Source organism: Chelmon rostratus, chromosome 21 (genome assembly GCF_017976325.1).
Source record: "Chelmon rostratus isolate fCheRos1 chromosome 21, fCheRos1.pri, whole genome shotgun sequence".
NCBI lineage: Eukaryota > Metazoa > Chordata > Actinopteri > Chaetodontiformes > Chaetodontidae > Chelmon > Chelmon rostratus.
In genome coordinates, this window is record NC_055678.1 from 12,117,093 (window position 1) to 12,144,899 (window position 27,807).

General features: G+C 42.6%; 2 protein-coding genes across 4 annotated transcripts; one reads left to right on the top strand and one right to left on the bottom strand.

Moving 5' to 3' along the window:
• The first annotated feature begins 372 nt into the window (after positions 1-372).
• On the top strand, positions 373-12,161 carry LOC121624520 (ataxin-2-like protein). 3 transcript variants are annotated; one of them, XM_041962242.1, is made up of 24 exons: positions 373-841; positions 934-1,072; positions 2,123-2,162; positions 2,725-2,781; positions 3,238-3,309; positions 3,506-3,665; positions 4,142-4,263; positions 4,544-4,635; positions 5,001-5,249; positions 5,609-6,042; positions 6,151-6,237; positions 6,327-6,440; positions 6,625-6,705; positions 6,893-6,954; positions 7,576-7,931; positions 8,059-8,128; positions 8,377-8,511; positions 9,046-9,109; positions 9,425-9,606; positions 9,847-9,988; positions 10,235-10,344; positions 10,832-11,011; positions 11,195-11,363; positions 11,459-12,161. In XM_041962242.1, the coding sequence occupies exons 2-24, from the start codon at positions 948-950 to the stop codon at positions 11,506-11,508; spliced, it is 3,153 nt and encodes a 1,050-aa protein (XP_041818176.1). In that variant the 5' UTR covers positions 373-841; positions 934-947; the 3' UTR covers positions 11,509-12,161. The 3 variants fall into 3 exon arrangements, with proteins under 3 accessions (XP_041818176.1, XP_041818177.1, XP_041818175.1); XM_041962243.1 differs by having other exon boundaries at positions 373-559; positions 963-1,072; XM_041962241.1 differs by having other exon boundaries at positions 373-1,072.
• Positions 12,162-12,203: 42 nt separating this feature from the next.
• adprh (ADP-ribosylarginine hydrolase) lies at positions 12,204-18,227 on the bottom strand. The gene is made up of 9 exons (XM_041963114.1): positions 18,088-18,227; positions 17,701-17,858; positions 16,988-17,111; positions 16,728-16,836; positions 16,271-16,369; positions 16,092-16,197; positions 14,228-14,494; positions 13,789-14,003; positions 12,204-12,904 (listed from the first exon to the last, which is right to left on the bottom strand). The coding sequence occupies exons 2-9, from the start codon at positions 17,706-17,708 to the stop codon at positions 12,756-12,758; spliced, it is 1,077 nt and encodes a 358-aa protein (XP_041819048.1). The 5' UTR covers positions 17,709-17,858; positions 18,088-18,227; the 3' UTR covers positions 12,204-12,755.
• Between the last annotated feature and the right edge of the window lie 9,580 nt (positions 18,228-27,807).

Sequence of the window (27,807 nt, forward strand, 5' to 3'; positions counted from 1 at the left end):
TTAAGATAGGTCAATTCGGTTTGCCTCAGTATTAGCTGTCCTCACAAATTGTAGATTAATTCTTGAATTCAATGAAAAAACAAAGCAACCAACAGCAACATACACATAGAAAGGTGGAATTTATTCATATCAAGGTGATACTATGTAAACAAAACAAAATTGATGTTTTGTGTACTGACTGCCACGTGTACAGTAGAAACCATACATTCTTGTTTATATCACAGATCAACCAGGATCGATTAAATCTCGATTCAGAGTACACATCACTCCGCGTACGCGCGCTCGCTAGTAGGTCAAAAGCGCACGCGCACGTCAACGCCCCCTCCCCCTTCCAGCCGGTTTCCAGTCAGCCGCGCGCGGATTGAGTCAAGTGAACCTACCGAGAGGTGGTGTTGACCGACCGCAGCAGGTTTTCAGTAAGAAACCTGAAAAATCAAACTTCCTAAGGCAACTGACAGTAACGCTAAGACCTTATTTTTTAACGGAAGGGTCAGCGGTGCCGGAGTTAAGGCGACGCGAAAGAGAGAAGAAAGTAAATCCCGGAGGGAAAGCGCCCGAAGTGAGCTTGAGGATCAAAGCTAATGCTAACGCAGCTAGCCATTGCTAAATAATTATACGGAAACTCGTGTCAATTTTTTAGTCGCTTGCTTTGACACAACCACTGTTGTTACAAAGTAGATAGTTGAGGGACATTTGTTAAGTTATATATTACATTTACTTAAAATAATAAGGTGTTTTGCCTTTACATTTTAGGCCCCAAGCGACTGGTATTCATTTAGCAAGATTAGCTACAATAGCCGGTCTTATTGAGGTTAGACCGGCTCTGCGCTCCGTATTACAGGTGATATTGCTAAAGATAGTTCGCTTTCAAAGCAACTTCACATCGAGAGATATCAGTGTAAATAAGTTATCTTACACTTGGTGCTGTCTAAGCCTTGTGCTTCGCAATGCTGAAACAACAGCAGCAAACCGGCTCAGGCGGGAGAAAAGCGTCAAACGGAACCTCGGGCCCCGCTGGTATGTCGTCCCCAGTCAGCGGCATCAACAGTGGCAACAGGACACCGGCCGGGAGGTGAGTGGGTTGGGGGTTTTCTGTCAGGACAGTCTGGGGATTGTCCTGTGACTCAGAGGCCTACCGGTTAAAGCGCTGTGTGCTGAGTGGGTGTGTCTGGAAAATAGAGCCTTTCTCCAGCCCAATGAGATTAGCCTATATTAGATTGACAGTGGTTGTAGGCCAATCAAAATCCTGAAATTGAACCAGAGACAACTAAGTGAGGTGGATCCAACTTGGGTGAAAGCAAGGAGTAGCAAATCAGCATATAAGCGATCCAAAGTTTATCTGGCCTGTCAGTGCCTGAGAAGTGACGTTGATGTTAGAAAAATGTTCAATTTACAACAACACGTCTTTGTAGTGAAGAAATCCTAATGTAGAAACGTTACAATTAGCATCGAATAGATTTTATGGCCGGCATCAAGGCATGTGTGGTTCTAGTCTCTGAGATGAGTGTGTGTTTATTCAAGTCTTGTTTCAGTCTATTGTTTTGTAACCGTGAATGTGACTAGCAACGATACCACCTTACGTAAGCACGCTTTATGGATCGTGCATTTAATGGCCAGATTGATCTCCAATTCTTTTATTGAATGTACGAATATGAAAGTATTGATCTAAAGCACGTTTCCATTTTCGTCTAAAATGTTGTTTAAATGACGTAGCTGTCCATTTCCTTTCCTTGTTGAAGAAGAAAAAACGTAATGCATTTTAAAAGGGATCAGATCTAATGAAATTTGTTTTTGAGATGTTAACCAACATTGAAGTTTTATTAAGATATTTATATATAATATTATATATAATACTACACTTTACTTCCTTGAAAACAATGTTCAGATGCCAGTGTTTGTCAGTGTAGAAGGTGACAGGTGAACACAAGAAACTCACTGCAGGAGTAAAGTTGATTTTGGAAGTTGTCGGGGCTCTAAGTAAGCTTGCCAACTTCTCCAGTAGTCATATGTTGGATATGTGCAAGGTGGAATGCAATACTGCCTTGACAGGCTTTGAAAACAAGTTATACTCCTTTTGCTTGCAAGCAGTCAAACATGTTGTAACTGTGCTGTTTTTTTACAGGAATCGAACTTCTGCAAAGCCATCATTCCAGTCATCTCCTGTGAGTATCCTGAGGCCCGAAAAGTTGGGCAGAAAGTCAACACAGCATTTTTGCACGTTGTTAAAAAATAAAAGGCAATACTGAAGAAACATCTTATTTTATAGTCTCAATCGACCGCCTTTCTGACTACATTTCAAAGGTGTAATAACATACGTAATTGAACATTTGAAAATGTAAATAGGAAATCAGTATTTTGTTTGTTTGTGATTATGATTTGAAACATAAGTATGTTTTACTCCTGTGCTTGTAAACATCAGTGAGGTAAAACCTGTTGTATAGAAACTTGCTGTGTTCATGAAACTACAACTGTATTAAATCTGATGACCCGGAATAAATGCGTGACAACAGTCCATATGAATGAGCTCCTCACCGTAGTGTTCCGTTGCTCTGGGACTGGACTTCCTAATTTTATGTAGTGGTTAACGCTGTATCACCATGATTTTATTTGCTGATTTATTTTTTGTTGATATCGAAGCATGTTCCTTTAAATATATTACTAGTAGATGGATCTTTTATGCCAAGCTTCGCTTGATGGATACTTTATGCCTCTTCCCATCTGCAGGTGTTCGAGGGTGTGTACAACAATGCCAGAATGCTTCATTTCCTCACAGCTGTTGTGGTAAGTCATTTGGCTTGTTATCAGTGGTCTTCTCAGACCAGGATAATTATTCTGATGAGTAGCTTGCATCACCCCCTTTTTACATGTACCATAATAGTTTGAGATAGTATGTAACTTTCCTACTGTCAAGCTAATTGTTCATGATGTGCTGTGTCTGCCGCAGGTAGTGAAGTGTTATGGTATCTAGCAGAGGGTTGCTGGATAAAATCTTTTTCAATTTCACTGCAAAAAACAGGCATATATTTTGTTTGGAAGAGGCAGATTGTACATCCTGTAGCTACCTTAAATATTAACCATGCATAGTGCACAGTGGGTGTACGGGATAGAACGAACAAAATATGTGTAATTAATTAACAAATGCTACTGCATGTATCCCCGATCTTAATAACAATTTGTTTGTAACTTACTTTTCTGGTTAAATAAAGTTTTTAACAAAATCTTTTCTTTCTCTCTCAGGGTTCTACCTGTGACATAAGAGTGAAGAATGGCAGTGTATTTGAAGGCATATTCAAGACTCTAAGTTCTCGGGTAAGAAACTCATGTTGAGCACACTGGCATGCACTTCCCTCTGCCAATTTAATGAAGCACTGCAAGCAATCCTGTCACTAAAATGGTAAACCCCTGTCAAGGAAGAACATAGCCTTTTCTTTAGCTGTGTCATTTTTGCTCTGCAGTTTCATACATTTCTCAAATTTTTCCTGCCTTCCTAATGTTTGGTCCTTAGTGTGAGTTGGCTGTGGATGCTGTACACAAACGCAGCGAGGAAGAGGGCTCAACGTCAGCTCCACCACGGAGGGAGGACATCACTGACACAATGATCTTCAGCCCCTCAGACCTGGTGACTATGAGCTGCAGAGACGTTGACCTCAACTATGCTACCAGAGGTACGAGCAAACATGCCGGGGGACATTGTAGCAGGGAAAGAAAATGTCTAATACAAGTTCTTCACAGACCTGCAATGCATTTGTAGCAAAGATATATAGTTCCTGCTGATAAAAGTAAGAAGGCTTTTTGAAGCAAGCATTAGAATGTGTTCATGCAAAGCATATTGATTTTTGGTTAATGTTTTTTCTTGTGTTGTAAATGATGACAAAGTACACGTTTCATGTAACAAGGAGTAAAGTTTTTGAGTTAACTGTTTTGAATTGCCTCTTAATCTTTTGGAGAAAAATCGGAGAGAAAACCATTGATTTGAAGTCCAGGCTCCTGTTTCCTAAAATATGGTTAAAAGAAAGCAAATGATGACATAATATTACGTAATTAAACAGTGTGAATCAGACACAAATGTAGGCTGTAGACAAATGTTGGCAAAGGAGACAGTTTAAAAATGTTTCATCTACTTTTTTGTCCTTGGTTTTAGACACCTTCACAGACACAGCCATCAGCTCCAACCGTGTCAATGGAGAACACAAGGAAAAGGTTTTGCAGAGGTGGGAGGGAGGAGACAGCAATGGAGAGAGCTACGATCTGGACAACGATGCAGTGAGTTGCTCTGTCTCTTTTACACAGACAGAAACACCAATTTACCATCTGATGATATAAATGCCCTTTGACCTCAGAAATAGTTTAATAATGTGCATCCTCAGTTATATGTACATCTGTTATTTAGTTAATTGTTCACACCTTAATCTATTGAAACAAATTTACTTCAAATGATATGCCACAATAAATCAGTCTTTTTTAAACTGTTCTACTTATTAAGCATTCTTATACTGACTATTTTGCCACACCATTAATTTCCATATTTTATGTTTTTCTTCAGTCCAACGGCTGGGATGCTAATGAGATGTTTCGTTACAATGAAGTTAAATACGGAGTCACGTCAACATATGATTCCAGCCTTTCCATGTATACGTAAGTTTCTATATGTATTCATTGTCTTCACGAATTACTGATACATTATTACTACCAATATTTAAAAAACTTCTGAAAAAATCTGTTGTGAAGAATTTACACCACGTTATTTTATGTATTTTTCTTTACTTCTATAAGAAATGGTCAGATCTGTTTGTGGATTTGTGACCAGGAGAAAAAAAGAAGTTGGGGCTTCCTTATTTGTGGGATTTAGGTTAATCAAAGAGGAATAAGTTTTCCCCTCAAACCAAATATTGTACTGGTCCTGCTGATCTCAATAGTCAGTACAACCTAAACCAGAGAGAAAGGAAACGTTTACTTTTAACAGATGATTTGTTTGTTTGTCCCACCTCTCTCCTGTCCAGTGTGCCATTGGAAAAAGGCAACTCCGAGGTCTTCCGGCAGAGGGAGGCACGTGCTGCCCGCCTGGCCAGTGAGATTGAGTCTAGCCCCCAGTATCGCCATCGCGTGGGCCTAGAAAATGACGAGGGCAAAAGTGAGGAGGACAAGTACAGTGCTGTGGTGCGGGACGGCGGAGACCGTGAGAGGGGCCGTGAGAGCCCCCGCGACAGAGAGCGTGAAAGGGGCCGAGACAGCCCTGGAGCCAGCAACAGGTGAGAGGGGCTGCTTGTTTATTGAGCATGTAGATAGTCGTGTTTATGATTCCACAGTAGACTCTCTTCTCTTCATCATTCATTTAACTATCTACACCTGCTTTTCACACAATATGTGTAATTCTTGGTACAGCATTGTTTTAACAGTTGACAAAACAATTTTGCCCCAAGGCTCCATCTTTTGATTGTTACCACACATCCGCCCAGTTTTCGTGGAACTGTAGAGGTTTAAAATTTTCTGGACACTTTGAAGACTTCTCGATAATTGGTAGTGTTTCTTGTGTCACATACGTGTTGCCCCTGTGTGATAATGATAATGCTATGATGACGATGCTGATGTGTCCCCTTCCTATTTTCAGGGAGGGCAAGTACATTCCATTACCTCAACGCCAGAGAGAGATGAACCGAGAGCGAGCTGAGAGAGGTCCTGGCGGGCCTCCACCCCACAATCGTCTAAGTGGAGGTTATCGCTCCAACCTTCCATCCTCCTCTTCCCCCAGACCCCCACTGCCCTCTGCCGCTGGGCCCCAGCCTGGCGTCTCCCCCTCCGAGCGAAACAGCCCTCTGTCAGGTCGAGGCGGGGCCTACGCTCCCCACCACCCCCAGGGGAGCCCGAGCCCAGGCCCGGCAAGTCCATACACACCTGCCTCTCCAGGAGGACCAGCACCCACGCCAGCCTCAGCAACTACTGCCCAATCCCCTGCCAGCCCCCCTGCCTCACACGGACACACAGTCCCTCATTCCCACTCACTTCCACACTCGCTGTCTGAAGCTAGCAGGCCTGTTAATGGAGGTTAGTGTGTGAACTTGTGTCAGAAAGTGTTTTAACAGCATCTGTGAATGTTGCTAAGGCAGTATGAATTGTGAAAAACTGCAAGGAGATTTGTTTTGTGCCTTTCAGTCTCTGCCAGAACATCTCCTAAAGCCCAAAGACCTCCACAGTCAAGCAGAACAGCCCGCGCTGCAAACTCGCACGCTCAGTCCACAGGTACATTCAGTAACTGCTGTTACAAAATCCTCATCTATATTGTTGGTGGATTTTGCCTAAAACTTATTTCTCCTGTCCCATCCTTGCAGCTACTCGGTCTCCTAAATCAGGCTCTTCCCAGGACACGCCATATTTGGACACATCGTCTGTCTCCCTACCTGCTCAGAAGACATCTGGCCCTGCCCCTCTCTTCCCTGTCGATGGTATTTTTTTTTTTTCATCGTTAAGGTTTGAAATCAAAGTCAAAACTATTTTTCCTGTAATGACAAGAGCTTTGTCTGCCTCAATGAGACAGTCACCTTGTAGCAGTAAGCGACAGGTATTGAAGGTGAAATTTAATGAAGCGCTACAAACAATTAGTTTTCGCCGTTTGTCTTGTCTTGACAGTGAATGAGATTCTTGGAGCAGCTGCAAAAGAACGCTCAGCCGAGAGCCCCAGCAGCACAGAGGAAAGCAAGACTAGTAAAGGTGTGTGCGCAAGAATTTAAACTGTTACTAGCTAAATGCTGCAAAGTCTTTTACTTTGGACACATACATCAAAGTGCATACTATCTTCTTGTACCTAGTTGCATGCCCTGTGTGTTTTTGACAGCAGGTTAGCAGGTTTCAAATTTTCACGTTTTCATTTACCTTTGTTTCCTCCCTCCACCACCAGCTCCCTCAGTTCAGCAAAGGTCGCAAATTGAGGAGCTCCGGAAATTCGGCAAGGAATTCAGGGTAAGAGTTCAGCTGCCTTTCCATGAAGCGTGAAATGAGAAAATCTGTGACCAATCAAGAGGCTGTGACCTGAGACATCACTGATGTTAGACGACTTCCAAAAAAATCACTTGTGGCTTAATCACTTGGTTCTGACTGTTAATATGTTTCACCTGACATTGAATACCAGCTACTTGCTCCTGTGAAGATCAGTCAGAACAGTATGCTACTGAAGGTGTACTCTCTTTTTAACACTTACTGGTGTAACTATTTGTGCAACATATTTACTGAAGCTTAAGTTATTTTTGAGAACGCTTTCGGTGCTACATAATTGCAAATCTGTTGTAGCTTGTTTCATTAATCGTTATACTTGTTTAATTGGGCTTTTTCTCTGCTTCTCAAGGACATTTGCCAAGTAGCTGTTGGCCGCCAACTAGATACCATATCTTAAGACTTCTGAATGATGTATTATTCCCTAGATCAAAAGCTAAAAAAAAATGTCTAATTAAGACTTTAGAGGTGCCATATAATTGCATTTATCTGTTAGCTTAACCTTCATTCCTTCCTCTCTCTCTTTTGTTATCTTCATCCCCTTTACCTCTCTTCCATCGACTCAATCCTCAACGTCCTCTCTCTTTTCAGCTCCAGGCAAGTGGAGGCAGCTCCGGCTCTCCCAGCTCCCCGGCAGCAGCCACCCCCCCGGTTGTCAGTGAGACCGCCGCACCCAGCACAGCCAAGCCCTCACCATCAGACGCTCACCCCACTTCAGAGCCCAAACCTCAGCCTCCAGCTCCCAGTCCTTCCCAGCCCCAACCTCAGCCTTCACCAGCACCTGCTGAGGACCCCACCAAGGACACCTCAACTACACCTGGCGCCACAACAGCCACCACAGCGCCCGTTTCAGACAGGCATTCACCAGCCGCCCCGCAGCCAGCCAGGACCCCTGGAAGTGAGGAGGTCAGGTCTGAGACGACAGAGCGGACAGAGGGCGTGGCAGAGTGAGTTTCAAAAAGGATGAGAGATATCAAGACACAGAAATTTCTCATCGAAACTCTTTGATGTTGTTTATGTATGCCGCTCATTGTCATTTGTGAACACATTCTTTTTTTTTAATATATCCTCTAGCCAAGTAAAGAAATCAACCTTAAACCCCAATGCTAAAGAGTTCAACCCAATCAAACCTCAAATGCCTATGGTAAGATACTTTATTCCTGCTGAATCATTGAAATACACTTTTATTAATATTATATATTTACACTCTTTCATACTTTGCACTGAAACTGCTGTGCAACAATTTTTCCTCTGGATGTATAAAGTTGTATCTCATCTTATAAAAGCTACAGTGTAGTATATAGAGAGCATGTTAGTAACGTGGTGTTTAGATTAGAGTGTAATAAAGTAGAGTTTGCAGATCAATTTACCTCCGTTTGTGTTATTGTACAGACGAAGCCCAACACTGCGCCCACACCACCTCGGCCAACTCCTCCAAGCCCAGTGGTCCTTCAGCACCCAGGCGGACAGGGGCCACTCTACAACACCCCCTACCTCTCCTACGTGTCACAGATCCACTCTGTGCAGGTAAATGAGAACCTTTTGAAAAACTTGAATATGAGCAGCTGTTTAAAGCCTTTGTGCAAAATGTTTGGAAGTAACGGCCACACCATTAGATTTTAGAAGCAAATTTACCTGCTTTATTGCTGAACTCACCAGCCACATTAAGGTGTAATTCAAATTCCTGATGAGAAGGCATTTAGTTTTTTATTGAATTTATTTAGGGTTGCAAAGAACAATAACTCAATTATCAATTAATCTGATTATGCTGAATACTTTGTTGATGAACCATTCAGTCCATAAAAAGTAAAAAACAAAAGTATAAAAATGCTTATCACAGTTCACCTGAGCCCTAAGTGATACTTTCAAATGTCTTATTTTCTGTGATGAATAGTTTAAAATCCAAAGAAACTAATTTCATTATCATAGAAAAGATCAGAGATTTTTGAGCTTTTTACTTTAACATGAGAAGCATTTAATCGCTGTTCAAAATGTATGCCAATTTTGTTTTCACCAGCTAAACGTTTCAGCTTTGACCTCTTGATCATTTCTGTCTTTCAGCCCCCACCAATGTACCAATACACCATGTCTACAGTCAGCCAGGGAAAATACCCCAGGACCAAAGGTAAATGCAGCATTTTGTTGTTTCCATTTGTGACAAACTGCTTCTAAAATGAGTGTCCTGTGAGCTCTTGTTAAAGGCTTGTGATACGGAGTGCAATGCTGACATTGGCACCTTTCAGTTTAACCTTAAATTATGTATTAATCAATGGTCATACTACAAGGTACCAGATTGCTATAACTTGTGACCCACCAGTGCAGTCACAATACAGTGACTTTACATAATAAAATCTTAAAAACTGCCTCATGTTGTAAATGTATCTGTATATTTAAGAAGTAGTGTTTCAATGTTTGTCTTGATAATTCTTTGCCTCCACAGGCTCAGTAGTGGCTCAGCGCTCTGACCATGGTACCTCGGCACCTCCCATGTTACAAGCTGCGGCGTCGGCAGCCGGGGCCCCCCTGGTAGCGTCCCCCTACCCTCAGTCCTACCTTCAGTATAACCCACAGCAGTATGGCCAGCAGCAGGTCATCCAGGCCATGACACCCTACCCTGGACAGGTAGGACACCTTCCCTCGAACCCCTTTAATAGTTCATGGTTTAAATGGTCGGCAGAATGTTTGCAGAAACATTACAGTAAATGTAACTGTTAGGGGGATTATCTGATTCTGAGTATTGTTTGACAGAGGTTAATAAGAGGTTAATAACATATTAAAAGCTCCCAGGTATATCTTGTATCCACACTTTTATAACATTTAAAAACTGCTTAATTTGGTCCTCTCTTCTCTCCCCCTCTCCAGCCGATGTACTCCATGCTGCAGGGTGGAGCCAGGATGATAGGTCAAGGCGGGGGTCCCCACCCACAAGCCCTGGGACCTCCAGGAGGCCCCCAGTTCCCTGCACAGGGAGACGGACCTCAGGGACCACAGCAGGGCATATACGGTGAGTGGAGCTAAACCTACAGAGTGATCAATATGCAACACAAAATATCTAAAATATGTCATCCAATGTTCAAAATGCTCTTTAGATGAGCTGATGAAGACTTTGAAATACAGGTGGTTTATCAATTATTGATAGGGAGCAAATCACCAGTCGTACATTCCATACTTCCATTAAGAGTCTCAGTATATTGTCAGTAATACAATATAAAACATTATCCTGACACTCGTTATCTCTTTTTCTGTATAGCTCCACAGTCCTTCTCCCACCACTCGGGTGCAGTTCATCAGCCCCAGCCCTCCAGTACTCCAACAGGCAACCAGCCCCCTCCCCAGCACGCTGCACCTAGCCCTGGACAGGTGAGATACCCCCTACAGGACTGTTTGGATTTCCCAAGATATACCAAGATGCATTTGCTGTGTCTCAGTTAAGAGGCGAGATCCTCAAAATCTTGATTTCTAGATAAACTACTTTTATAATGGGGAGACAAGCCTAGTTCATTTCAAACAGCTGCCACCACAACGACGACAACAACTGCTGAAATGTGGATTTAAAAAAAGAAAAAGAAGCCAGTTAGTTACCCTAGTTTACTAGTTTTTATAGTTGGTTTTACACTGAATTAACAGTTTTACGGTAGCTTTGTGATGATAAATTTGGAAATGTAGACTTTATAAGGTCAAGAGAAGTGCGAAAACACGTACTTTCTCTCATTTGGGGAATGAGATCCCTGTTTAGCCGACCTGTAGGTTCTCTGTTGGACTCACTTTCATGGGCCACATCGTTCAGAGGATCCATCTGGTTGTGATTTATTTTCTCTAAACGTTTTGATGTTATGTCTCTTTTCAGAACGCCCAATCAGGCCCACAGCCCCAGTCCTTGTATCACTCAGGTCCCCTGTCAGCACCCACCCCACCCAACATGCCACCAGGCCACACATCTCCACAGGGCTCTTACCCCATTCAGGGCTACAGCATCCACAGTCACCAGGGCATCCCCCCAACGTATCCCCTGGGACAGATAGCACAGGTATGGATCTGCTGTGCTGCTGCTTTTTCTGCAGCATAGTTACTTCTGTTCCTTCTCATGCATCAGTGCAAATGAATATTTGCTGAATAAAACTAATTTTGCATGGAAATGTGGTCATTTAGTAGAAGTGTTCCTCCATTTGGAAAGTTCTAAATTGAATTTGTTTATCTCCTGGCCCCACAGGCCCATGTACAGGGAGCCATGTCTGGTCCACACCACTCGGGGGGACACGGTCAGCCCCAGTTAGTAATGTTGCAACCGCCTCAGCAGGGCCCTGGCTCAGTGCCCCAGCACCCCCAGCACGGACCTCAGCAAGGAGCACACCAACACTTTTACATAGGACATCCACAAGGTACGACTACATAACGTCAAGTAACCATGATGCAGATTCTTTATCTGTGGCTTGAACAGTAGCATTTACAGATTTTGTTTGTTTACTTTCCACAGCAATGCAGGTACAAACACACCCTGCTCCCTTCCATCCGCCTGGAAACTAAACCCCATCTGCCCCACCTTACCTCCAAAACTGTTCCCAGGAATGAGCCCAAACATCCCCACTGCCTGCTGGATGTGAGGCCCAGACTGAACGTGACTCAAAAAACAAATTGACGGAGGAGAGGACAGTGTCTCACAGCACCTTATGCTTCTGCTGTATTGTTCTTCATCAGTACAAACCAAGGTGTCAGCCCCAGACGAGGAGGACCTTTTTAATGCTAATGATGAAGGTGGCAGATGACAGCAGCAGCGTCCAACCCCCGCTGCCATCCTGCTCCAACTTCTTCCCTTTTCAGAGATACGAGGCACCTTGCTGGACGGACCAGGCAGAGAGGAAAAGACACAGATGATAAACAGCAGCAGACACTTTATCTTCTAGCAATGTGTTTTTAGCCTTGTGGGATTTTGTATGTACCATGACACAAATGGGAAGCAGACTGTTGCAGTAATTCTCATGAATACGGAGCGGAATGAAGCGATTTGAAGAGGAGGGAGATTTTTAGCAAATCATTTCTTTCTTTTTCCTATCTTTTTTTTAACTCTATCCAGTAGTTAACACCACCCTTTTGCCCTTCTTCTCTCCTGTAGGAAAAAAATTAATAAAAAATGGACAAGACAAAAAAAATATTAAAACAACAATGACCAAAAAATAAAGTTTTCAACTCAACTACAAAGCTTTGTTTGTTTAATTTATTGTATCATTAATTGTGTTTGTCTGCAGCATTGCGGTTACACTTTTACTCTGCACTGCTTGAAGGAACAGTTAACTATAATGAGACACAGAAATGTATTTTTCATTAGACAATAACAAGAACACATTTAATTTGAAGCTCACTAAGCATTTGCTATCATGTCAGGCTGACAAAACGAAGTAATTACCTCCCAGGGGACTTCTTGTATTCTCTTCAAATTCTCATTAGCTTGGATTCGTTCCACTCAGTGGTACAACTCTACATGTTAATTTAAAATGGTCACTAGAGGGACCCCTCTTAATACACCAGCCTCAGTGACAGTGTCATAAGGCACACAGTCCTTGACGCGGCAGAATGACTCTTTGGGTTAGTGGGACACTGTTTCCCCTTCAGGCAAGCATGACACCACACATTGTGGTTATGTGACGGCACTTGAAATCGATGTACAACTGAGCGCACCAACTGGCTCTATGTCAACGTGTCAGCGCGTGGCCTAGTTTCCCCTCAGCGCGAGATGTTTGGACACACTGTCACTACAGCAGGCTGTGGCAGACTTCTCAGTGTGACAGCGCGTAGAGTTGCTCGGCACTGCGCTCCAGTCGGTCCCGGTACTCCAGGTCGGAGTAGTTGCCTTCAGGGACCCCCTGCGTACCGTAGAGGAGACCCCAGCAGCAGCAGGCAATCACAGCTGTGCTGTCACTGTCGCCTGGCAGTAAGGAGAGGAGACAAAGAAGGGCATGAGCAGAAGCCCTGTGATGAAACTTTAATTGAATTGAAACTTTAAATGTTTTTTTTTTTTATTAACATTATTAACAATAGATCAAATTACTGGAATATTGGTGGTAATGCACCCAGAGAGAATTATCACACATTACTGCAGGACATTTGTAAATTTAAACTTTTCTGATATATTCTTATAGCAATAGGTAAGATTTGTTCGCTGCGCTGACATAAGGCTGTCAATTAACACACTGGGTTTTATTAAGGACTTTCATCTACTGCCAAAAAGGTGGGTGTATTAATCGAAAGCGGTGGACAGCTACAGCAATCAGGCCAAATCTGAACGTCTCTTCGCATGACTTCAATTTCGAGGGTTCAACAGCAGATTTTTGAAATGTCAGCCTTTGTTGTATAGACTTGTTCACGAACCGCTTTATGAAAGAAGTTTCCTTTACACTTCATTTGCGCTGCCGCTACAAAGCCGCTTCTGTCCTCGAGACAATGACAGATGAGAACCAATTAAGAGTTTAGACCATTTGACCACTAGTCCATATGGCTTGACTGAGCAAAAGGTGTCCTGATTAGATGAGATAAATGTTGGGAAAACACCAGAGTTTAAAACAAGAGGAGAGGAATGAGTGTCCGTCTGTGTTATGAGTAGAAGTGCTGTCATTTAAAAACCAAAAAGCTGTGTTTAAGTAAAAGACCAGGCTTAATTTTAAAACAAGCTATATATAGGAATGGCTCTAAGATGGTGAAGTTTAGGTATAAAGTTGAAACTGACATCAGAGAGGTTTGGCAGCATCATGGTTAGGGCGAGACTTCCCTGTCACATGCAAAAGAAGAGATTTTCTCGTTTAAAACTCTGACCTCCATGGAAGGCCGCTCTGCTCATCAGCTCTTCCCAGTCTGACCCCGCCCCCAGCAGGGCATCGAGCGCTATCATAGGAGCGTCATGGCCGCTGCGTCCCGCCCAGCCCGACAGGCTGAAGCTCTTGTAGGCTTCGTCTCTCTCAGCTGGGCCGTAGTTGGTGGGCCAGATTGTAGGCCCCACGCCATTAGAGATGCCCCTCAAATCCAGGTACCTGTGGACAGAGGTAAGAGATACCTACAGTGTCCTCCGGTGTAATGTGATTCTCCAGGAGTGAAAGAAGCAATAAGTCGTTCCAAGATTCACAGACATCCTGACCGTATCATTTTTACTGTAAATATAGAGGAGAAAGTAACATATGATGATCAAAATATGTGATTCTGCACTGACCGCCATACTTTAATTTGAACACCAAAGCCTGATTTCAGCCACTCATACCACTGCCACTTGTCACAGAAGTAGCCCCAGTCTCTCTCCGTCTCCTCCACAGCGAAGCCTCGACCCTGAACAAAGCTCTTCGCTATTGGACAGGCCTCGTTGATCAGGCCTACGCCCCACGTGGTGACTGGCCTGCGCTGGACGGCGTACGCAGTAAAAAGGGCCGATGCTACCGCGCCAAGGAAGCCAGTGGGGTGAGGATGGGTCATTCTGCCCGTCTCTACAGCAACCGCAACCAATGACAACAGCTGGTCAGGCTTTGGATACCTGGTGAGGGCAAAGTGTTAAAAGTCGTGATCAGCGTTTGTTATGGAGGATATTCAGCTGAAGTTTTCTCCATAACACCGAATGTGGCCCATCATTCAGATGAGAAATATGTTTTCTGTGTGCAGTTCTTTGTTCGGATACAAATTATATTTAGGGTAATTACTTCTTTTCATGCTTTAACTGAGTCCTCACAATGTTTTATTGGTTCTGGCGAATGTTTTAATCCTGAAACTCTACTATTTATTAATTATTTTCTGCTCTGTAAACAAAGAATGTATTCCACTTTATTAGAAATGACTTCGGGGGAGAGCAGTCTCAACTGTAAATTTAACTCTGAATTGTTCGCTGATGTTTTTTAACATGCTTTGGGCGTGTCATCGGGTGCATTTTCAATAATGCTACTTCAATTACATATTCTCTTTTTCTCTTTTTTGTGCCTCATTAACCTAAATGAAGATGAAGATAAGGTATTAACTCCATCCAATCAATCCCTGATAAATTCTTCTCTAGAGTTCAGAGCTGAAACAATTAGCAGATTTACAGATTAGCCAATCGACAGAAAATAAATCACAACTATTTTAACCGATTAATCATCTAAATCTTGTTTCGAGCAAAAATTTGCTTGTTGTCTCTGTTGCACACCATTGTAAACGGAATACCTTTGGGTTTTGGACTATTGTTCGGACAAAACTAGAGACGAGATGTCACTCTGGGATGTGGCAAACAGTGATGGATATTTTTCCCCACATTTTCCATTGAGAAACTAATCAGAAGATTAATCAATAATGAAGACAATCATTAGTTCCTTCATTTATTTCTGAGGTAAGACTGAAATACTTTCTGTAGGTCCCAAAAACCAGAGTGAGGAAACATACTCACTGAAGAGTTACTGAATCTGAAGTACAGCGAGTAGGTCAGGATATTTTGGGCCCTGACCTTAACTTGGAAGGTCATGTCGGTAACATAAGAAGGGCCACTCTTTATCACTTTAAAAACACAGAAACAGTTAGAGGACAGAGGATATGAATTGATAATTTAGGGCCAAAATTTGCCACTTAAATTGAAATCAATTAGTAACATACTGGGGTCTAAAAGACTAACAGGTACAAAAAGTTTTGGAATTGGTCCAATGGAGCGCTTCAGCCAGCAGCCATGGAACAGGCTGCAATGGCTGCATCGGCAAATGCGGTTGTCAAAACATGTCCCCTAAAAGTGTTTATGCCACCGATAGCTCAGATTGTTATTCTAAGTGTCAACAGCAACATTATGGAAAGGAGGCCTCCAGAGACAGACCTTTTCAGACAACCTGAAGCCTTCATATCGCTCTCCACGCAGACACCAGACTCCTTTGACAAAAACCGTCATTTTACGTCACAGAGCACAGGAGTTGCTGGTCTGCTGCTGCCTCGATCAGTTGGCGTGTTTGTGGCGTTGTGTGACTTTGCTGTTTTAACACGTTTAACATGTTGCAAAGTCACTGACAATTTAAGAATAATAACCAAACCCATGGAGAGCACAGGCAAAAGACAGAACATGGAAACTGGAATGCATAAGGATTAGAATTATTATGTATTTATTTTCAGGACAAGTGTTTTACCTGAGGCCAATGCACATGGACCTCATGGCCGCTCCACAACCCGTCCCCTCTGGGTTGTAGGGCACTCTGTAGCCCCCTTCCTCTCCAGGCTTCAGCTGGGAGACTCCTAAAAGAGCAAATGAAAGTCAGATCCCTGCCATCGCTACAAATAAATTTTTAAAATGAAGACCCTGTCTCACCAAGAATGCTTGAAGGCCCTGGTTTCCTCCCGTCCATGTCTTTCATCCCCTCCACATATCGAGCAGCCACCTCATGCATGAGCTCCTCCCCCATCTTCCCTATGAGGGAAACAACTTGTTCAAACCGCAGACATTGTCTATAACATTTTTAAGATGCATCAATCCACTAACAAGGCTGGCAGTTTGCCTTATCGTAGTAAAGGTCAAGTGGAACTTCTACAATTTTCCTTCCACTTGTGCAGAGCCGTAATAGAGCTGCAAATCAAGGCAAGAGTGGAAATTAGATTTAACCTTTAGCTGGGGCTCAGAGGAGGGAGGGTGTGCTGTGTGTTCTGATGAAGCCTCATCAGAACGACACTTCGGATCAATTCAATCAATTCCTCGTTTGAAACAAAATGAGCAAAGGAGAGACAGAAACCGGAGGCATCACACAGGTTCAACGTCATTTTCAGCTTACCAGTTGCCAGCCCCTCAGCTGTTGCCAGATGCAGAACCGTGTCGTCGCTCACCGGCCAGTCAGGCAGCTCAGCCTTGATGTTCTTCAGACCACCAAACTCCTTCAACTCCTGCAAGAACAGGACTATTAAGGCTAAATACATTTTAGGAGTGGTTTAGCTTTACCACAAACTCAGGTTATTATTCAGTAGAGAACCACATGAGGCACACAGGACATTATCATCACCTACATTCTCCCAGTTAAACTTACTGGGCACTGACCTGGTGAATAGCTGGTCCCGACTCATTGTACTCCCACAGCTGGTTCCTGTATCCCAGAGCATCACCAACACCACTCAGCAACATGGCTGCCTTATAATGCTCCAGTGTAGCAGATCTGCTGGGACTAAGAAGCACGAATGACTACACTCTGTTAACAAATGTATTTTCAGCCTCTATAAAAACATAACTGCTTTATAGGTTTTATCATGATCAGTTACGACTAAAAACTTGTTTTATATTGATTTGGATTTAACACCACAGCAATACCACTGATGTTATCCTTGACTATGCTATATAATAACATTGAAAACACTGTGTGGTAACACCTGGTTTGATGCTGCTTCTCTGATATGGGAACTGCACTTAAGTAAAATATGACAATAATATTTTTGGAAATGTCTCACAGTGGGAAACAGATCAAAAATTAAACAAGGTTGTATAAAGTAGGTAGTATATTTTTTGACTTTTTGTCTTTTGCTCTTCAGAGACTCAAAGTCTTCATATCAGCAGTCACTGTCTAAAGGCCAGTTGGATAGAACAAGGAATCATGTACAGTATGTGCAAACAGCTTAGGTATACTTTTATATTAAGATATATTGTGAATGCATCCGGAAAGACCGTTTTGGGCCATTTTATATTCAGATTTATAAAGTAATCTCAACACTACGTTGCTTTCTAGCTTGATTTGAGAGTGGTTTTAGTAAAATGCTCACCCGTCCATTGCAGCGTGTCGCTCCGCAAAATCAAGCTTCGCAGACGGACGCACAGAGAAGTAGAGACCGGGGCTGCGAACTGAAGTGCTGCACACCAACTTCTTACTCTCCACTACTTGTTTGTTTCAAGTATGAACTCGGTCCCAGCTCAGAAGGGCCTGTAGCAAACAAAAGTGCACATTCACTAAACGTTTCGTACGCTACTCTCTCAAACCAAGGCAGCAGGTTGGAGTCCCTGAAAACATGGGGGCTAAAAAAAGAGGGTAGCAGCAAAGCAATTTTAGAAGCCTGCTTTCCAGCTGGCGATATGGAGACACAGCAAAACAAATGGCACATTTTGTCTTTAACACCAGGATAACAATCATTGACTCGTTCCCAGGTACTCACCATCTACACAGCTGCCACACAGATTTATATTCATATGTGTGCTGTTAGAGCACAATGCATTCTGTAATGATCGACAGACAACACTTAAATCTTGTTATCTTGTTGCAGCACAGGCAGTGCTTTAAGTGGGCCGGCACGCACCGCAACGGAGTACCAGAACTTCTCAGTTTTTGCCTCTAGCGTACGGGGACTTTTTATGGCGTACCGGGACTTCACATGAGCCCATTGTACCCTCGCTTTGTGATACTCATGCACTCATAGTGTTGGTATATTTTATTGTGTATTGTTGAGTATATTTTTATTGTCTTAGCATATTTTCATTTCTGGCATATGTTTTATTGCATTTACGAAGATTTTCACTGCATGTTGGTTTATTTTGTTCTAGTATCTTATTTATTTTATTTTATTTTATAATCTTTCTTATCTTTCTTATCATCTTGTTTCTAACATGGGGTTTGCAATGCAAATTGCATTGACTGTCATACTCAATGACAATAAAGAAATCTTGAATCTTGAATCTCATACTCCTATGGCAATACTACATTACCCAGGGTGCACTGGTACGACCCCCCGTGAAAATGACACAGGACGACAGACGTTAACGTTAATGTTGCAAGTGATGAGTAGCCAGCTAGCAGTACGTTAGCGCTTTTGCTAACACAGACGTGGCTTCTAAGGTATAAGGTATTTTTGCTCACAGAATGAGTGGCTTATAAGAACGGACAAAAGGCTTTGATGCAAGGTATGTAGTCAAGTTAACTCCCTTGCTACCCAAACGCATCAGGGACTGAGGTTGTCACATGAGTGTAGTCGAAGTTTTATGTCTGCATTTGGAGCTGACAAATGCAAAGTACTTGAGGACCGCCCGCCTGAAGACCTCCCTTGAGCCAATATCCAGAGTTTACAAACAAAATTTATCTGCAAAGTGTAATATTCAATAAAAACAAATTTCTTTTTAAAAATCAGTATCATGTCCCAGTATTTAAATACATCACTTAAGATCTGCTGTTACCCACTGCCTAATTTACCTGGCAACAGTCGAATAAGGGGAGTACCAGCACTTATTTTTTTCCACTTAAAGCACTGCTCAAATGTTAATTGCCCCCCGCGACGGAAGACCATAGAAGACTATGTTAAAATGATATTGTAAACCTGAAAATGTAATTCCACAACTGCATAATTTTCCATTAATGTATGTGCTACTTGAATAAAAAAAATAAAATAAAAGTGCAATTAGGCAATTTGCACAATCATTTTCATGTACTCATATGGGCTACACTGTCTGTTTCACTTTGTTTTTCATAAACATGCAGCTGCTTGTCAAAAGAGCAGCTACTTTGACTGTTGTGCGTAAGGATCTCATAATTATGACTCTTTAAGTCATATTATAAATTTTTGGCCCCTAATTTTCAAATTATATCTCATAGTTCTAACTTTTGTTTCATAATTTAGATTTTTAATCTCATAACTAAGATTTATTTTCTTATCAACCAGGTGCTAAGTGTAATCAGGGCCTTTGATGCATGACTGAGGTTGTAACACCTTTTCCATCTACAGAGATGTGGTTTACAAAATGCATCCATGAGATGGTTTCCGAGGCTTTTCCTGTCAGTTTTAGCTTTATTTTTATTATTTTCATCATTGGTATTATTGTAATTATTCCAATACATGATTCCAACAACATATTATCGTTATTACTATTAGCAATTCATAATTATTAAAAACAGTCACTAATTTAATTTAAACATTAATATTTGTTATAATTATTATTGTTTGTGACGAAGCGTTTTATGAACAATTTATTATTGCAGTTTTGTTATTATTAATTTTAGTCTATTATTGATTGAATTAAATGAAACTGACATTTATGTTATTTCATTTTATTTTGCTTTATTTTATTTTATTGTGTTTATTTATTTGTTTAATTGTTCTCCTACAGTACAACTATAGGAGGAACTGGCTGACCATAAAGTATCCTGTATCAATTCTGGGATCCAATATCTCACTGTAGAAGTCAGTCTTCATTGATGATTTCTCATTTTTTTTAACATTTAAATCGTTTGCTGTCCTCGCCGTCAGGACAATACAGGAATGGCTGACGACCTCATCAGTCTCTTCCACAGCACTTGCATCCTCAGCCACATCAGGATTGCAACTACTATGAGCAAGATTGTGACTAGTTGTGGCCAAAACAGTGTCGGAGTTGCTTTCAGGTCTTCCTAAAACCGTCTTGATTTTTTTCTGCTGCTTCTCTCATTTTCATCTACATCAGCATCTCTGTATTGTTTTCTGGACCGTTTCCTGGATGGACCAGGCAGAGGGTCTTCGTCTGCAGCTTCAGCACTAGCACCTGCATGTCTGACTGGACAATTTACAGTATTCCTGTATTGTCCTGTGTTATTTTCTGTACAGTCAGTGCTGTCAGTGTCACTGTCAGAGAAGCGGTGAGACTCCCACCATCTGAATCGTTTGCTGCTTCCCTCATCTTCATCTGCCTCTCTGTCATGCTTTCTTGGCCGTTTCCTGGGTGGACCAGGTAGAGGGTCTTCATCTGCAGCTTCAGCACTAGCACCTGCATGTCTGACTGGACTTTTTACAGTATTCCTGTATTGTCCTGTATAATTATCTTCACAGTAAGTGCTGTCAGTGTCACTGTCAGAGGAGCAGTCAAACTTCGACTGTCTGAATTGTTTGCTGCTTCCCTCATCTTCATCTTCATCTGCATCTGGAAAATGCTGTCTTGGCCGTTTCCTGGGTGGAGCAGGCAGAGGGTCTTCGTATGCAGCTTCAGCACTTGCACCTGCATGTCTGACTGGACTTTTTACAGTATTCCTGTATTGTCCTGTGTTATTTTCTGTACAGTCAGTGCTGTCAGTGTCACTGTCAGAGAAGCGGTCAGACTCCCACCATCTGAATCGTTTGCTGCTTCCCTCATCTTCATCTGCATCTGTGTCATGCTTTCTTGGCCGTTTCCTGGGTGGACCAGGTAGAGGGTCTTCATCTGCAGCTTCAGCACTAGGACCTGCATGTCTGACTGGACTTTTTACAGTATTCCTGTATTGTCCTGTATAATTATCTTCACAGTAAGTGCTGTCAGTGTCACTGTCAGAGGAGCAGTCAAACTTCGACTGTCTGAATTGTTTGCTGCTTCCCTCATCTTCATCTTCATCTGCATCTGGAAAATGCTGTCTTGGCCGTTTCCTGGGTGGAGCAGGCAGAGGGTCTTCGTATGCAGCTTCAGCACTTGCACCTGCATGTCTGACTGGACTTTTTACAGTATTCCTGTATTGTCCTGTGTTATTTTCTGTACAGTCAGTGCTGTCAGTGTCACTGTCAGAGAAGCGGTCAGACTCCCACCATCTGAATCGTTTGCTGCTTCCCTCATCTTCATCTGCATCTCTGTCATGCTTTCTTGGCCGTTTCCTGGGTGGACCAGGTAGAGGGTCTTCATCTGCAGCTTCAGCACTAGCACCTGCATGTCTGACTGGACTTTTTACAGTATTCCTGTATTGTCCTGTATAATTATCTTCACAGTAAGTGCTGTCAGTGTCACTGTCAGAGGAGCAGTCAAACTTCGACTGTCTGAATTGTTTGCTGCTTCCCTCATCTTCATCTTCATCTGCATCTGTAAAATGCTGTCTTGGCCGTTTCCTGGATGGACCAGGCAGAGGGTCTTCACTGGCACCTGCATGTCTGACTGGACAATTTACAGTATTTCTGTATTGTCTTGGATTATTATCTTCATAGTCAATGCTCTCAGTGTCACTGTCAGAGGAGCACTTAAACTCCCAGCATCTGCTTCTCTTGTCAGTGTCCTGTTCATCCTTCTCTCTCGACGTTGTCCTGGATCCTCCAGGCAGGGGGTCGTCTTCTTCTATTCCCTCTATTACCTGGTTGACTCCATCAGCAACTTCAAGTTCAGCACTAGCAACACGACCAGCACCAGCAACTTGTGCATTTTCATAGTCATTAAAAACAATGTCATTGTCAATATTGACAACGTTGTCAATGTCTATATCGTCATCTAAATTGTTGCGGAGCCCGTAATCGTTGTCGAGATTGTCAGCATTGTCGAGGTTGCCATTGTTTTCATCGTTGCCATTGTTTTCATTGTTTTCATCGTTATTGTCATGGTTTACATTGTGGTTACCATTCTCCAATGCTTCTTGGGGCTGAAAATCAAAAAAAATACCTCCATCATTCATTACATCAGCCATTAAAAGTTGCATCCAGACAGCATGCCAAGGGTCAGGTCCCTCCATTGGTGGCTCATCAGGGTTTAAAACAACAATGAGTCGAAACCACTCGTTTCCACCATTGTGTCGTCCATCTCCGTTTCCATCCATTTTATCTAATTATGCTTAAAACTAACAATATCAAAAAATCGTCCTGTAATGTGTTTTAACGCTTGCTCTGTTTTGATGTGTATAGTTAGTAAATGTAGAATTCATTGGCTCCAGTCTAATGACATCCGAATAGAGTGCTTTGATCTCACATAGATCAAAGCCAGTGATGAAGATCAAAGGACTCTGTTATGTTGTCATAGTGACACCTGCATCTATCAGATGCAGGTGTCACTATGACAACCAGATGTACACCTATCAGATGCAGGACTCTGTTATGTTGTCATAGTGACACCTGCACCTTTCAGATAATTGGCAAACTAAGATGGCCCCGCATGAGTGGCAGCCCTGTGAAGCAGCTCCGACCTTCCTTCTCTGTTTAAGTGTTTCTCGTCTTTTTTCCTTCAGTAGTCTCGGTCGATCACATGTTCTTCCGGATGTACAACTGGTGAGACTAGTGATTTGCTTTTTACTCTTTTGTGGACTTTTAAAAACGACATCGGGTGACCCATTCAGCCACGGCTCCAATGTTTACACTCGGGACCAGCTGTTAGCACTGGTAACACCGGTGTACCGGCGAGATCCCTGCGGAGATACGGAGAGGGATAAGAGGATGCAGAGCTGGAGTTAAGTGCCGGGACGAGCGATGACGGGATAAACCATCCGTACTGTCTCTTATTATGGGGAATGTAAGATCTCTCCCGAATAAGATGGAAGAGCTAACGGCGCTAACCAGACTGCAGCGGGAGTATCGGGAGTGTAGCGCCATGTGCTTCACGGAGACGTGGCTGAATGAACTCACGCTGGACACGCATGACAGCGGACAGGCGAGCGACGGAGTGCGGTAAGAGAAGGGTGGAGGCATAGCGATGTTTGTGAACAGGAGATGGTGTAATCCAGTGCATATTAATGTAAAGCAGCAGCGCTTTACAAGAGACATTGAGCTGCTAGCTGTTAGCATCCGGCCGTATGACCTGCTCTCCATGTAAACGCGATGTGTACTGCTCTCTTTCCCACCTGGAGAGCGCTGGTAACACAGTGAGGATCATGTTTTTGACTTTTCCAGTGCTTTTAAATAAAACTTTTATCATAAACAGCCTGATTTTAGATAACAAGTTAGACAGCATTCTTTTAACAGAGACATGGCTTGGCACTGACGCACCAGTTGTTCTCACCGAGGCTTGCCCACCAAATTTTATTTTTTTATTTTCGACCAGTAGTGGTAAAAGAGGGGGTGGAACTGCCTCGATCACGAGAAACACTTTGAACTCAATTGAAGTCTCCTTCAACAGTTACACATTGTTTGAGCATCATGTCTTTGTTTTTAGCAGTCCTCCTATTCTTTGCATCACAGTCTACTGACCTCCCCACCATCATCCTACCTCTTTTATCAGTGAATTCTCTGAACTACTATCAATCATACACATCAACTATAGCAAAATTCTAATAACTGGTGATTTTAACCTACATGTCGATAATAGCTCTGACTTTTTAAATCTTTTAAGTTGCATGGATTTTAAACAGCACGTCACACAGCCGACTCACAACAGAGGACACACCCTGGACCTGGTCATAACCTATGGCCTGTCCACTGGTGTGTCCTCTGTCGTTGACCTGGCTGTGTCTGACCACTACTGTGTATATTTTAACATCACCAGTTTTAACCACCAGGAGGCCCCGGTGAGAACGGTGAGGAAACGCTACATTACTTCTGAATTGGCTGCAAATTTTGTGGAGATTTTAAAGTGCACTCCTGCAGAAATTTTACCTGCTTCTTGTGATTTTATTGTTGACAATTTTAACAGCAAACTGAAAACAACACTGAACTCAGTCGCTCCACTTTTAACCAAAACCATAAAAACAAAACCTACACCACCGTGGAGAAATAATGACGAAATCAAAAAATTCAAAAGAAATTGCAGGAGTGCAGAGAGGAGGTGGAGAAAAAAAAGAAAAAACAAACTGACAATTCACTATGAAATATTATGTGAACAGCTGAAAATCTACAATAACGCAGTCAAATTGGCACGAATCTCTCATTTTTCAAGACTCATCACAGACCGTAAAAACAACACCAAATCCCTGTTCTCCACCATCGATCATTTAACTAATAGCAATTTTAAAAAACCTTCCAAACCCCCATCAGATGCCCTCTGTGAGGACTTTGCAGACCACTTCAGAAATAAAATCGATAATATCAGATCCAGTCTTTTACCCCAACAGAATTTATTTTTTAACACATCTCTACCATTACTTTTACCTGAGGAAACACTGGAGAGTTTTGCCCTGGTGGTCGCAAGGACACTTGGTTGAGCTTTCTCCCAAGTAAACCCAACAACCTGCCTTTTAGACCCAATTCCCACATCACTTTTAAAAACATTTTATGGCTTCTTTGAGGAACAGATTTTAAATATTGTAAATTACTCTCTTCAAACGGGTGTCTTCCCCGCCGCCTTTAAAGCCCCTTCTGAAGAAGAGTAACCTAGACCCCAACATTTTTAATAACTACAGACCTGTGTCCAACTTACCATTTTTAAGTAAAATATTAGAAAAGCTGTTTTTTAATCAAGTAAATGATTTTTTTAAATAGCATCAATATTTTAGAGAAATACCAATCTGGTTTTAGGATGAACCACAGTACAGAGACAGCCCTTTTTAAAGATTTTAAATGACATTAGGTATAACGCATATTCACTTAAACTCACAGTATTGGTACGACTGGATCTAAGTGCTGCCTTTGATGCAGTAGATCACCACATTTTATTAAACAGACTGAGAAACCTAGTTGGCCTCTCTGGTACTGTTTTTAACTGGTTCAGCTCCTATCTCACAGATCGATATTTCCGGGTAAGTTTGGATACATGTTCCTCCAGAACACATAAAATAAGTTGTGGGGTGCCCCAAGGGTCAACTTTAGGTCCAATTCTTTTTAATCTATATATGCTTCCCCTTGGGGACGTCATTAGAAGACACGGCATCAGCTTCCACAGTTACGCAGATGATACACAGCTGTACATTGCCGTATCTCCTTAAGACACAGGGCCAATTGATGCTCTTTTTAACTGTATTTTAGATATAAATTCATGGATGGTAGAGAATTTCCTACAGCTCAACCAGGACAAAACAGAGGTCTTAGTCATTGGTCCTGAAGGCAAGAGAGAGAAACTTTTACCAAAACTACAAGATTTTAAACCAACACAATGGGACGGGACGGGACTTGGGTGGCTCTGCATTAAGTGCGGAGTCTGCCCATCGGCGTCTGGGTGGTCTCTGTGGCGGCGCTCCCGGTGGCCGCAGGCTGTGGCGCTTCCCAGTGTGGATGGCTCCCATAGGTGTTTCCTCACATGGTTCTTCAGTGCCCTGCCATGTCTCAGCACTGTGTGTGTGTGTGTGTGTGTGTGTGTGTGTGTGTGGGTGTGTGTGTGAGCGCATGTGTGTATATCTGGAAGTGGGATATTGTCTGTTATATTATGCTTTTATTCTCTCTGTTGTTGTATTCTTTTATCTTGTGAAGCACTTTGTGTTGCATTTTAAGTGGATGAAAAGTGCTATATAAACTCTAGTTTATATAGCACTAGTATCATCGTGTCTGAAGCTGTGATGTTCCAGGAGAGTTCATCACTGTGCAAAGCAGCTGAGGGAAAAGTTAACATGGCTGATTAAGCCACCAAAGACATTATAAGACAAGAATGAGGGCTTCTTGTTTGCCTTCTACTGACCCCTCTTTGCCCCACTGTCTTGTGATGAAGACTACACAGACCCAGATTTGATGTGTATCAATTAGTTTGAGATCATTTTGAGAAAAGAAACATTTATTGGGTAAGCTCAACATCAAAAAGTGAAGCTAAATCCTCCAGATACTACATGGTCTGCAAAGGCCTCATAATTTCACTCCTGTTTTCATTTAATATTTGTCTGTAATGTAATACTTTAATTTGATGCACCCCGTGGCATCTTCCAATCTCTTGTACCTGTCTTTGTTCTGTGTTTATGTTCACAATAAAGTTTAAAAAGTAAAAAGTAAAAAAGGATTCATTCAAATACCCTCCTTTTCAGGTACAAGTCCTTAATAATTAGGGTCAAATGTTGACCTGCATGTTAGATGAATGTGTATTTGGGTTCATGAAAGTATTTGTAATCCAGTGTGTCCAGTTTGTAGTACGGTGTCACTGCAGACCCTCACATCCTGGACATACCCTGCTCCAGCCTCTCCCCTGTGATTGGTGCTACAGATCACTGAACGCCAAAACAACCGCTTTCTCCCCACCAGCCGTCACCCTGATGAACAGTTAGCAGTCACACAGTGTCACTAACCCTCTGACAGCAAAACATCCAGTGACTGGCCATTTCCATCCATGAATGAGCAGTTGAACATGTACATGTATCACTCGCTGTCACTGCCAACAGTACATTTCATTGTGTATATTATTTATTTCCTCACCATTCTTTGTATATATTGCTCATTTTTATGTTTTTGTACTATGAAACTTATAGTACAAAAACTTTGGATTCTTGGATTTCAGGAGGTCCAGGAAGACGGATCAGACCCCCTTCTTATGGAAGGAGAAGTGGTGGAGTGTGTGGACGGGCCGTCCACACCACATCTGACGTCTCCTGGTCCATGAACACCTCCCGCCTGGTGAAGAAGGCACAACAAAGGCTCTTCTTCCTCAGGAAACTGAAACGGGCTGGACTCTCCTCTCGGTTGCTCGTCAATTTCTGCAGGGCCACAATTGAAAGCATCCTCTGCCTTAATGTGACAGTGTGGTATGGCAGCTGCACGGCACAGGAGAGGAAACAACTGGCACGGGTGGTTAAAACTGCACAGGGCATCGTGGGCCGCCCCCTTCCTGACCTAGACTCTATATATGAAGGCAGGGTCAGGAAGAGAGCAAGATCCATCGCCACGGACCCCATCCGGCCCAAAGACTGTTTGTACCGCTTCCATCAGGAAAACGGTACAGGAACATCCGCACCACCACTAACAGACAGAGGGACAGCTTCTTCCCCAGAGCTGTTAGAGCTATCACCCCCAGCAGCCCCTCACTGGAGTGAGAGACTGTGAGAACTGTGAACTTTTACACCTGCACCTCCACCTCCACCTCCACCTGCACCTTCTGTGTACTTAACATTTAAACATTTGAACTGTAGTGATCATAATTTAGTGGCATTTGCTAGAAGAACTAAAATGCCAAAGCCAGGTCAGAAGGTAATTGTAGATAGATCCTACAAGAACTTTGATCAGATTAAATTCAGAGAGGAGGTAAGTGGGCTCTGTTGGTCAGAAGTTTTAATGGAAACCAATCCAGACTTAGCACTGATGAAGTTCAATAATATTTTAATGAAAGTGGTAGAGAAACATGCGCCAATAGAGAAG

Coding starts and splice junctions, on each gene's coding strand:
- adprh (XM_041963114.1), bottom strand. Junction 16,370..16,727: donor AGCTGAGGGGCTGGCAACTG/GTAAGCTGAAAA, acceptor TTTCCCTCATAG/GGAAGATGGGGGAGGAGCTC. Junction 14,004..14,227: donor TTCTGTGACAAGTGGCAGTG/GTATGAGTGGCT, acceptor CTCTGTCCACAG/GTACCTGGATTTGAGGGGCA.
- LOC121624520 (XM_041962241.1), top strand. CDS start 948: ATGCTGAAACAACAGCAGCAAACCGGCTCAGGCGGGAGAAAAGCGTCA. Junction 1,073..2,122: donor AACAGGACACCGGCCGGGAG/GTGAGTGGGTTG, acceptor GTTTTTTTACAG/GAATCGAACTTCTGCAAAGC. Junction 6,706..6,892: donor GGAAAGCAAGACTAGTAAAG/GTGTGTGCGCAA, acceptor CTCCACCACCAG/CTCCCTCAGTTCAGCAAAGG.